This window comes from Athene cunicularia, assembly GCF_003259725.1.
Source record: "Athene cunicularia isolate RWA chromosome 8 unlocalized genomic scaffold, athCun1 chr8_part1, whole genome shotgun sequence".
Classification (NCBI taxonomy): Eukaryota; Metazoa; Chordata; class Aves; order Strigiformes; family Strigidae; genus Athene; species Athene cunicularia.
Genome location: NW_020799109.1, coordinates 7,136,090 through 7,148,776, shown reverse-complemented (window position 1 = coordinate 7,148,776; position 12,687 = coordinate 7,136,090). Strand labels below are relative to the sequence as shown.

The following is a 12,687-nucleotide window of genomic DNA, read 5'->3' as shown; positions in this document are numbered from 1 at the left end:
GAGACCGGCGGTGGGCAGCCCCCCGGGCCGCGGGGCTCCGCCGGGGAGGCGGGTACGGGCGTCCTGCGCTGGGGGCAGCGCGGGGTCCCCGGGAATGGCTTTGATTCCTTCCCGGAGTGCCGCCGATGCTTCCCTCAGATTACGAGAGCCCGTTGTATACCAACACTCCTTGGCTTCGATTAACATTTTAAACAAAACGCCACTTCATGAACTTGATGTTCTTTTGCTTTCCTTTTCACTTGGACAATAAAGTCAAAGAAGTTCTCTGGGAACATTGGTGGCTCAAGAGATACGGATGGGGGTTTGACTGCTGTGACATTGTTTTCTGTAAGGGTATTTTCTCAGGTTCTTAATTTCTGTCGCAAAAAGAAACCTGTGGTTATCTGTCACATAAAACCTTTATGCATCTGTTCTTGTCCGGAATGATACATCTTTTCTGAGTCTTTTTTTTTTTTTTTCAGATTTTCATGCTGCTTTAAGTCTGCCTGTTCTGGTACTGAAGTGTTCAAGTTTGGAAAGTCAGATTTTGATTAAGTTTTGTTCGTGGTGTCAAACACGCATCTGTTAGACGTGAGAAAGTATACTGAAACCTAGGTAATTTTGTCATGTGTGAGACAGATCAGAAAGGGTAAGGAATTTATGTGAGGTGGAGAGGTGAAGTGCTGTCTGGGTGTTCTCTAGTCTGCTTAGTCTTGCTAATTTTATTTTTGCCTAAATGCCCTACTGTGTTGTCCTTGAGTCTTTATAATGGAAGTGTTTTTGCAGCACTTAAAAATAATTAAACACGCTTCCCCCCCCCACCTAGCAACAAACCTAAACTTACAAGAATGAGCTACAGTCAAGGAACTGAGTCATAAGTATATAGAATGAGTAAAGGGATCCTAGCTGTCCAGAGGGCTGACAGTTAGTAATGTTGTATCCAAATGGAACAAGAATAGGGAGGAAACATTTCAGATATAATTATTTTCTCTGAATTTTGCACCTGAAGTCTGTTGTTCTGCTTGATGTGTTCTTGTATGGCCTTATATTAAAGGCATTACTAAAACCATGCATGGTTCTTCGAGTATTAGTTTTGTCTACTGAAAAGTCCTTGAACAATAGATGGTGTGATAGTATTGGAAGTACCATTCTGAATCCACCAGTGTTTGTCCCCTTACCCCTCCCAGAACGTTACTGTGGCATTACCAGGTCAGTGGCTTTGCAGTGGCAGTACATCAGTTGCTTCACACCCGCAAGAGATGAGGGGAAGCGTGTGCATGGGGTGAAGGTATATTGCAGCCTGGGTTTCTTGTTTGTCTGGGCAGAGGTAGGAGGGTGATAGGTTATCTCAAGTTTTCTTTTTTTCCTCACCAGCACTGTATGTCAAACGGCAATCCCGTTTAGACAGGAAGTGCTTGTAGTCTTCTCCTGCTTTCCTCTCTGCCTATTAAGTGTCACCCCACTGCTACTTTGGCTCTGTAATTCTCCTCTGTGAAAATCCCCGGGAAATAACTCCTGTCTTTTTAGGACCACAGTAACAGAGTAACTTTATTCTTTTGTCTGAAAAGTGCAAGACTACTGTTAAAATACAAATCTACCTGAAGCCTACCAGTAACTATAATCTTCTCATGCCTTAAGGGAATTCAGTAAAAAAAATGACTAAAATTTGAAATGGTAAATGGCTAAATGTGTGCATGTATTCTGGTAGTGTTCTGGTAATGTTTAGGATCCTGTCTGTAGGAGTCATGCTCACCCTGAGCTGGAGGAATGAACTTTGCTTCCCCTCCTCCCCCTCCTTCTTCCTCCTGTTAACTGAACCTTTCACAGGCATTCTTGCCTCAAATCCCATATCTTGAAATGTACTTTTTCCCCTCTGCTGTTGTAGTGTTGCTAACGCATCTTTGTAGGTGTCTTAAAGTTGTAACGAAAGAGGCTGTTTAGAATTGCATAAAAGACAACTACCAACTTGATTTAATAAGTAAGTAAAAATACAAAGCTAAAAGTTGCATATTTTACAAATAAGATGTCTTTCATGCTTTTTGAGTAGATATGACGGTGATAATCCACATTAGAGAGTCTAAATACTTGAAGGCTACAAAGGATTTTCTACCCAAACTTAGGAAAATTGTTCAGGTAATACCCCAAACTGTTTCAACCTCTAAGTGGACTCACTGTAGAGACAAAGGAAATTAAATTACTGTCAGTACAAAGGTGGGAAGTTTCTTACTACCATTAAAGTGAAAGGAATTAACCCCCCTAAATTGTTCTGTAGCTTGATATTGCCATAATTTAAACAAGGGGTTTACTTGATAAGTAGCAAATAGCAGTGTAAGAAAACTGTATTCAAGCAAATGGATCTGGGATAGTTGCTGTGAAGAGTGATGCAGTGCCTTATTAAGAGTTACACCACAGCTTCACCAATACTTAGGAATTGGTACTGCGGTTGGAAGCAGTCCTGTCTCACTTCTACTAGCAAAAGGGAAGAGGCAATGTGGCAAGAATAGCTGAATGTGTAACTGGATTCAGAACTGGCCCAAATTAAAACTACTTTTCCTGCTGCACTGCCCTTCTGACCTTAGCTTTAACCCGGATTACCTTCCACACTGAGTTGCTTATGTGGCAAGGTAAATGTTTATGCTGACTCAAAAGAAAGAGCAGAGTAAGGGTGAGAATAAACATCAGGGGAACTGATGTGTTTCTTATTCACTTATGCCGGTGTAAGGTGTTTGTGGAACTGTGTGCTAGTAGCGGTTCACTTAATATCCCCTTAACCAGGGTTTTTGACCTTTCTAAAGCTGCAAACAAGAATAAAAGATAGAGTAAAACTTTCTGATATGTTTTTAGGTATATCGTTACCTGCTGGCTTTCCAATGCCGCTTCTAGTGCGAGTCAAGAATACTTGCATAAAACTAAGAACAGGTTCTTTTAGATTAAGAATATATCCAATATAGATGTGTTTCAAGTGCTGGGGAAGGGCATAGACCTTAACAGATGTGCTGCCCTCTTCCACATTTTGCTAGTGACGTAACTATGGTAGTGAATAAGCATGTTATTGTGTGTAGGTAAGTGAATGGGACTCTAGGATATACTTGGTATTTGTGAGGCTTCAGAATTGTAACCTATGCTTTATAGGCAGAATTTTACATCAGTACATGAATACTTCTGTTTTCTGAACTCTGTTTTCCTAGAACACCTGATAACATCTGTAGCTACGTAGTCTTTGTTAAGCATTTTTTTTTTTTTTTTTTTTTTTTTTGAAATAACTGCAATATTTTGGCTGTTTTGGAAGGCTTATATGCCTTCCAGAACTTATGTTTGTTTTTAAACTTATTTTGAGACATTTATATTTTAAGCTTTAAATATTACTTAAAAATTTAGCAGAAGGAAAAAAGCCCAAGGTTGTCACAATATAAACACAAATAAGAAGACGGGAAGATGCCATTGTTCAGTGGTTTACTAGTCAGTTTGTCTTTTTCTTGAGTTTTCTATCAGTGATTCTTACAGGCATTGTCCTACTCAACAAAGTCAAACATGCTGTATGCAGGGGATATGTTTCTGATGAGGTGTTGCGGATGGAGGGAAAATACTGTTCATGTCTTTAAACTAACTTCCATAAAATTTTGTTGTTGTTGTTGTTGGACTTGGAATCCAAATTAGATGAGTAATATAGCATAAGTATCTTCTAAAAGATTAAGTCTGCTCTGTAGAGCTTTTTCTTTTCCTTCCCCAGTAAAGCTCTTCTACAAGGACAGCTCTTGTCAAGTCTTCGCTGTTGCCTCTCTTCGTCTTTGTTTCCCTGCCTTCATTACTGTTCATTTTCCACCAAGGTCATTATTGTAACGCTTGTATTTGAGAAATATATTTGAATTTTTCTGGTATGCTGCTTCTAAGGATGATGCAATCTTTTCATCCCATCCTAGTTTGAAAGAAGTAGTCTAAATTAGGCTGGAATTACTTCTCAGTGTGGCCAAGTTTTGAATACAAATGCATTAATGGTATGTGTGACTTCTAATTTGGAGGACAAGGAAACAACATATAAAATGCCTTTAGTGCTAGCAGTTCTGCAATGGAAATAAGGCACCATATATATTTTTAATTGGCTTATATTTTGTTGTTCCCCTCCTATTTACCCCCTCCAAAAAAAGCGTTGTGTATGAAGGGAATAATTTTGCAGGACTCCTAGCGTGAGGGTTCTTTTACTCAACTCCAGTAAACCCTTTCCTAGCATAACCATCCAGTCTGCTCACTCCCAGTTACTAGGTATCATTCAGATCACGCTGGGAGACCACTAACTGGGTAGGTTGGTGTGCTGCTGGGCCCTGCTTTCTCCTTTCTACCTGCAGACATTAGGATTGGCACGTGCCCTATAGCATCTAGTCTTTATGCTTTTGGTGTGTCCTGAAGAGGCAGGAGAAGCTATAGGAGAGAAGGAGGGATGAGGGAAAGAATTCTATGTTTCTTTCTTCTCTTTTCTCTAGAGTTATTATCAATACAGGTTTCCTTGTGGGGAGGAGTCAGGTACCAAATGTATTGTTTTGGGAGGTGGTGGGCAGACTAGAAGTTATATAAATTACTTGTTTCATCTTGTAATATAACTGTTCATTCCTTAAAACCTACATGAACACAGAGTAGTTGTTATTTGAGGGAAATAAAGTGTATTTACAGATAGATTTAGTTATTCAGTGGAAAACCAGGTTATACTACTTTGAATTGGTATTTGGCAGTAAGAAAGAATCAGTGTATTTCTGGAGATTTAAAACAGTCTGGGTTGCTATTTTTTTTCATAATTGGAAGATAATCTAGAATCACAGCATGCCTTCAGCTGGAGAAGACCTGGAAATCACCTGGTCCAAGCCCCTTCTCACTGTGAGACCAGCTTCTACATTAGATCAGGTTGTCTAGGGTTAAATGCAGTTGAGTTTTGAACTCTGCCCGCCAAGGGTGGAGGTTCAACATCTGCAGGGGACTTCTTTTGTCACTTTATGAATAGGTGAGCAGCATATAATACAAGTTTCTCATAAAAATTTGATTGCTAGTTCAGATGTGCAGTTCCCTAATTTACATGTTTCACAAGCTGTTAAATGCCATTCTATTGCTCTGCTCATCCATTTCTTTTGAAGCCTCACTTCCTACATGGCCAGGGAGGGAAGAAAGAGAAAGGGTCCCCTTTTTCCTTTACTGTATCTTTGGGTGACCTGATTATGAAGAAATAAGGATTTGTTATGCAGATCTGCACTTTGTATATCTGTTCTTTCTAAACTACTGCTAGGCTTGGAATATTGATTTTTCTTTGCTATTTAATACAGTGGGGGGGTTTGTTTGCTATTGCTAATCTTTAATTTTCCAATTATCTTCTGTTTTTCAATTTTTTTCCACTACACTGTCTTTATACAAACCAAGAGCAAACTAGTGAAATGCTACAGCTTTAAGTACCTGTGCTTCTTTTCAAAATTATGTTCATGTTTCATCTCTGTGCTATGTCTGCTTGACACTGTACTTGGTTCTATGGCTTTCTCGTTACGTTTATTGACATTTTAACTTTCTAATAGAACTTTTTAGGTCACAATTTTCACTCTGTGGTTGATGTGGATGTCTGCTCAGTTGTAACACCAAATGTTTTAATCAGCTTTTCCCTTAGTGCTAAGAGGCTGAAATTTAAGAACGGTGTTTTATCTTTAAGCCACCACTAAAAATACCAGATTGTTACATATTAGTACTCATAGACTGGTGACTGAAATAAAAATCAGCATTTTGATGCAGCATACAGATAACTTGCACCATAAACTGTGTTTCTATGTATAGTATCTTCAGCAGAAATTTTCTGTATAGTTCATGCAGTTTTGGTATATGAAACCTGACCTCCACAATTTTTTAACTGAGCATGCTAGACTATTTGCTGAAATGATGCTGTTGGCTGCTAGCTGAACAGACAGTTCTATTTTCAACAAGGAAATAGAATACTAATTTCATATAGTTTCAGAGTAATTTAAACTTGACTAGTTTGTGGGAGTGTCAAAAGTGTCTTGGTTGAGAGGACTCTCCCTTCTGTCTATCAGTTTCTTTTTGATAACTTTTTATACTGTGTGATTTTTGCCTTATCTTAATTTCTTAGCATAGTCAGAGTGGTTTCTTTCTTTTCTCCTCCCTCTTTCTTGTTTCAAACACTATTTCTAGATTTGTCCAGTGCAGACTGTCTAATACAGTGTAAAGTATCTTTTTTTTTTTTTTTTAGTCTGTATGGATAGATTTACTCATGCAGATCTCATAGAAAAATAAAATAAACTATCTGTATTGACAGAGCAGTGTCAAAGAAAACGTTATGCTGATTCAGAATTTTACAAATATGGATTACCCATCTTCTCCAGTATGAAATGGGTTTTTTTTCCCCCACTGGCTGATCTTTACACATTCAGACTCTTGAGATTCTCAGCAGTCAAAACAGCACAGCTGATGGTTTCATAAGAGTTTGAAGATGTCATAGTTTAGATTAATGTGAATATGGGTGAAAGTACTTAGGGTAGTAGGAAAGTCTTGTCACTGCTGTGATCTTCTTAGGATTATGTTTCTGTTGTAACTGATGTTTGTTTCTGTATCCTTCACGGATTCTTTCCTCCTATATATTTCACTTGCATTGTACAATTATTTTTTTTTAAGCTGGGAATTCTTCAACATTTGTTTTGCAGTTGCATTTGCTTTAAAGGTATTATATTAATAAACCTTAAATGTGTTCACATAGCATATGTGCATTAAGTCAGAAGTAATCAGTTTCAAGAATCCTCTATTTTCCTTCCCGTAACTGAAGCTGTGATAACCCAGTGGGAGTTTGTTCAGGTTTTGAAATACATGGTTTTTATCAGTTTAAAGGTAGGGATTATGTTATATGCAGAAGTGTGCTTTGAGTATTACATTATTAAGGGAAACAAATTTTCAAGCAAGAAAACATAAAAACAGTCATTCTCATGGCACTGATACTTTGTCCTTGTTGGCTTGTGTGCAACAAAATGTAAGAAATCAAATCTAGTGACAAGGATGCAAATTATTATAGCTGTAAAGGAACTAGGGTAACTAGGAATAATAATTTTGAATTTTTCAGCTCAAAGGGGGGATCCATATTTAAGAAGAGATTTAGCATTGGTTAGTTAATTCTTCACTAAAGAAGCTGTGAGTTGAGCAATATTGTCTGACATGTGAAAAGTGCAGTCATCCAGTTGGGTATGGTTTTGTCTTCCTTAACTGCAATGTAAGAATATGGAATCACAAGACAGTCTTCAGAAAACCTTGAATTCTCCCTTATAGTTTCCAAAGAAACTTTACTTAGTGTAATTTAAGGGGATTTGTTCAATCATAAATAATAGAATACTCTGGTGTATGGTGATTATACTCCCACTGAAAATGTGTAGCAATTTACTGTTACTCATTTAGCTGCAAATAGAAGACAAATGTGATCAGCTGTGTGCCTGTGTTTGCACGCTGCAGGATGAGAGGCAAGGCAACATTTTCAGTCAGTTGGCAGGCAAAACCATATTTCTGTTATCTTTTTTTCTCTCCTCCAAATCTAACTATATATTTGATTTTTATATCTAGGGTGTGGATTCAGGATTTGTTCCTAGCGTTCATGATTTTGACAAGAAACTTACGGAGGCTGACGCTTACTTACAGATCTTGATAGACCAGTTGAAGGTATGGTAATGAACTGGTGTCTTTACTGTACTGGGAGTCTGCTTGTCAGTGTGGATTTCAAGGTCTGGTTGAAAGGAAGATCAACAGAAAGAGAGAGTCAGGTTTTATGCTTGGCATGTGTTCTAGTAAATGGGGGATGCTGATGTCTGATGATGATAGAATTTTATTTTATCTTTCTCCCTAGCTTAGATGTTACATAAGTTCTAACTACTTCTGAAATAAAGAGATTTTTAGTAGAAGTATAAAAATGAAAAGTTACAAGCTAAGGGCTGAAAAAAGCTGAAAATGGCTTTCTCTTAGAATGGAACTTGGGATTGTTAAAATAGAGTTAGAAAATTACAATAACTCAAATTTTATGGAATGGTTTACAATGGCTGAAACGTTCTTTTGTTTATATAGTTTCATGGAAATGGCAGAGATAAATTTAATCGTAAAACATAATTAAATCGTTGTATTGCTCATGCATTTTAGAGTTTACCTTGAGAAAATTTTGTCGAGTAATATGTAACTACAGTTACAGATCGTTTCAGGCTTCACAGTAGTGATAGATAATCTGTTCTTTGTCCTTGAGTGAAAACATTCTGTAGAAATTTTGGACACATACAATTCTTTTACACTTTGTACATGTATTTTAAGAGTAGGTGGGAGGGTGAGGAATGATGAGGTCATATCTCAGTACTCACCTTTTTGAGAAAAACAGTTTTTGCTGCTGGTTAGGACACTTTTCCCCATGACTCAGCAGGTTAAAATTGCTGTTAAGATTGCTTCAGTTCTGCTGGTTTGGATTTTTTTTTTTTTTCCCCCCTGATATAATGGGCAAGTATTGCATGTGGGATATTCAGCAAAAATTGAGTTGCAGGGGTGGGCGGAGAGGGGGAAGAGCATACCAACAAGAATGGAGGTAGGCAAAAGAGATGCAAACAAAATTCGAAGCTAAACTGCAAAGCCTTGGTCAGGACTTAGCTTTGTCTCCCACTCCGGAGCCATCTAGCATGCTTCACTGAAGGAAGGTATTTAAATCTTTACGCCTTCTAATTGTTATTTCAGGCCAACGGGGGGGAGGGTGTATAGGAATTAGTTAATAATGAAAGAAGAGTGAATTTGCGGATGAACCAAGACTACAGTCAGAACCAGAAATCAGCCCTCAAGGGAAAGGGAACACAAGTCGGTTTAGACAGGCAATTGAATGAAGAACTGTAGCTCACCTACTAAAAGTTGCAGCCTCTTTTCTGAACAAGGGTGGATATGATGAAGTTTTGGTCATTACCCTTCATCTTTTTTCTTCCTTTAATAACTTGTTCTGAATGGTTATTTGTATGTGCACCTTAGAGTGCTCTTGGAGGCAATTTTTAACTGTTTCAGTTCAGCTTGTCTTAAATATAGATTCAAGCTTTTCAGTAAGAATTTGTTTCATTTTGCCTAGCTGCATCTCATATTCCACTTTTAAGAAAATAAATAGAAGCAAGTGCTAGCACATATCTTTACAAAAGAAGTGCTTTACAAATCCTACATGATTTGAAGCATGTACCTGAATAACAAGGTACCTGGAAGGGTTGCTAAGGGTTGAGTCGGTTTTGGTAAACACTTTATATGCCCCAAAGGTCTTTGCTGAAATAAAAGAAAGGCAGTTTGATGTATTCTGATGAGTGTCACATTTATCACTTAACCTTACCTTTTTCTTCAAAGCCTGGTAGAATCATATCAGACTGAGCTGTGGAACTAGCTGGGATCTGTGATACGGTCTCTTGCAGGATGGGGATAATGTGAGAAATTAGTTACAAATTTGTTATATCACAAATGCTGTAAATAAATATTAGGCAAAAACTGCATTGGGTCATAATACCAAGATTGTATAGCTTAAGTATTTATTAAATGCTTTTGGTTTTGAGATTTCGGTGTTTCTGGCTGTTACTATATGAAAAAATAACACTTGCAGTATTTTCACAAGTATATCTTTCTTTTAGCTCTTTGATGAAAAACTCCAGAACTGCAAAGATGATGACCAGAGAAAAGCAAGTACATTTTGTCTTAAATATTGTTTATTTTGCTTAATCAGATGGGTTTGGGCATCAATTTGCTATAGGCTGTAGAAATTTAAAGTATAGTTCAAATTCATCAAGTTGTCAAAATCACTTAATCCAATATGAATAACTGATAGCATCATTTGTGTTGTGAATAGGTAGCAAACAGAATTTTTAATAATACTGGTCATACCATTGAAAATGTTTTCAGTCTGTAGGAAATTATTACTTGTCTGTTACACAACTGTGAAAAGCATTTTTAACTTAAATTTGCTATTTTTTGGTCTTTAACAAGGATGAGTGTTTAATGTTTGTAGGAATAGCAAAGCTATTCTGAAGGAAAAAAAAATGCTAATAATCATGTATTTCACATTAAGCAGTCTGTGTAGTTCTGTGACTAACATGCCACGTGTTGCAAGTCTGTGAATACCATAATTCATTCACCTTGGGCAAGGATGCAAAAAATGTAGCTACTCTTTTAGCAGGGTTGTAATTCACTTGTGTATTTTTTTTGCATCCCCTCCTATTTAATTTCAAAGTCAAGTTTGTAGGTCAGAGTTCAATCACTGTTAAGAAAGGCTGGCACAAAGCTTGAGTGGTATGGTTATGGCATTAGGTAGCATGCAGGGTTTGTATGTTGATTTGTGTGGTGTGGAGGAGGGATTTAACAATTCCTTATGAAGGGTTTATTACTAAGGAGTTGGCTCTTGTTTTCAGCAAATGCAGTCATTTCAATATTGTAAAGTAGTAGTGTATTTCATCCTAATTCCCTCCCTCCCCCCAGTTTCACTTGTGAAAAACAAACTGATGTTCTCTTTGTGTTTGGTTTCAGTTTTGAAAACAGTTTGATGCTCTCTGTGATTAATTTGATTCTTTATAATGGCTGTGACCTTTCATGTGTTATCCTCCTTGTTTGATGTGTTATGTGGCATCTTAGGGACTTGACAAGTGATGGTCTTTCTGGAGTTCTTTTGCACATACAGGCTTTTAAAATAACTTTGAAGTACAAACATTCTTTGTGTAAGCGCATTTAATCTGTTGACAACTGACCAAAAGAGTAAGATCTAAAGATTTTGTGTTTCTCCTTCAGTGTGTCTTCTCAGTAAGAGTTCTCCTTCAATTTTGACCTCCCTCCAGATGCTACTTTGCAGATCAGGCAGTACTTTCTTTTTCCCTGTGACAGTGCTTCTAATCCCTGGAGTCTTTCCGCATGTTGTGCTGATTTCTTTCTTTATCTCTGCAAGGTATCTGTGGAACAGACAGATTGACTTTATAGAGAAAGCAGGAGGCTTGTTTAGAAGAGGTCAGCTTCCTCTGGTTTTAAATCTTGATGAGTGTAGCTATTACTATAGATTCCATTTATTCTCTATTAAAAATGAAAAAGACTCGACAAAGCACTTTTTTGATCATGTCTCTTCCTGTACTAAAGCAGCTAAGAGGTTTTTTGATACTGCATTTAGCAGTTTTCCTATTTGTTTATGGATGTATGGTTCAGCTATCAGACTATGAGCTGAGTGTAGCCTGCAGGATACTTCCATCCAACCCATAGTTTTTTCCTCTGAGGAAACAAGAATTGGTTATTGAAGTCTTACATGCTTCCTGACTAGCCAAGTGCTGTTTTCTGTTTATGGCGAGGCATCCAGAACCTGAGTTATTGTTTTTGGAAGTGTACAGAGCATTGGATGAGCTGGTTTTTTAGTTACAAGTAATGATACAGGTGTTCCAAGATGCTTCAAGATCCCTTGGATATATTCTTTCTGAGACATGGTAATCTGTTGAACTTGGAAGAAGACAGTGCAGGTGTACACTTGAATTTTGAAAACTGAGAAATATTGTGATTATCATTAATTCCCTGTGTTACATTGATGCTCCTGGTGGAAGTACAACTAGCACTGTATAGTGGGATCATACTGTCTTGCAAACATAACCAGCAGTGCTGCCCATTTTGCTGAATCTACTGGTGGAGTACAATGTATATATATCTGATTATGTTGGAAGTAAAGGAAAGCGCATGATCTGAGGGTACTGGTGTTTCAAGGTGAAGACAAGATAGGACCTTGCTTTCTTGCAGTGTTAGCAATATTAGTGGTGAGAATTTGAAGTAAACTTTTCTGTTCAGTTTTGTGAAGTTATCTTGACCACACATATAAGGGAGACTAAAACTATAAACATTCAAAAGCACCATAACAGCAAAGAGATGTATATTTGGCAGACTGGAACAAAGCTGACTTAACGAGATTTTGGAGGGAAGTGTTGTCTGCTTAAGCTCTGTTTGGTTCACTTTTTTGTTGAAGTAAATCCAAGGCTGAGCACACAGGTTCAGGTTGCACCTTACCAATTCTGACCACGAGTCGGCTACCCCCATGTGCCTCTGCTACCTCTCTTTGCTGGACAAGCTGATCCCTCTATAGTCACATGATTGTTGAATGAGGCAAAAATAATGCTCAATGAAGTAAAATCAGCTTTCTGTTGTATCACCAGTGGCTTTATAAAATCAGATGTCAAGGAGGTAGAACAAGCAGCAGGTAGATGGAGTAGTTTCAGCAATTTGATTAGATTAGATGTAGCGTGTAGCTTTATTCTGCAAATGTAAGTCTGTAGGAAATTCATGTTTCATTTGACAATATGTGTATTCATTACCTAAAACTAGGGAAAATGTCTTATTAAAATCTTACCTTCATCAGTGTTCCAAGAGTAGGGACGTTGAAGAGAGAAAATTGTGGTAACTTTTAGTAGTAAATTCTATTCTTTGATTTTATTGAGAATGTTTATCTTCAACATACCTCTGTTTACCTGCTTATGATTTTCCTTACCATTTTCTATGTTTCTAAATAATTTGTATTACTTTCTTCAGTGCAAGTTTAAACAAAAGATAATGAGAATAAAGTTACAAGGATTGTAGTGGCCCATATATAGCAGTGTAGTTCGGTACAGTTGATGAGATGAGACACAAGCATTCTCCTAACTTCTTCCTTGTCCACTTGCTTTTCTCTTCCCAGTGTCATCT

General features: G+C 37.5%; 1 protein-coding gene across 4 annotated transcripts in view; it reads left to right on the top strand.

Moving 5' to 3' along the window:
- The window catches only part of OSBPL9 (oxysterol binding protein like 9), a 52,788-nt gene that overhangs the window by 18,495 nt on the left and 21,606 nt on the right, over nucleotides 1-12,687 (top strand). For all 4 annotated transcript variants that reach the window (XM_026854450.1, XM_026854449.1, XM_026854452.1 and 1 more), the window contains 2 exons: nucleotides 7,564-7,659; nucleotides 9,624-9,671. In XM_026854450.1, coding sequence (XP_026710251.1) covers nucleotides 7,564-7,659; nucleotides 9,624-9,671 — 144 coding nt within the window. The remainder of the gene's footprint in view (nucleotides 1-7,563; nucleotides 7,660-9,623; nucleotides 9,672-12,687) is intronic.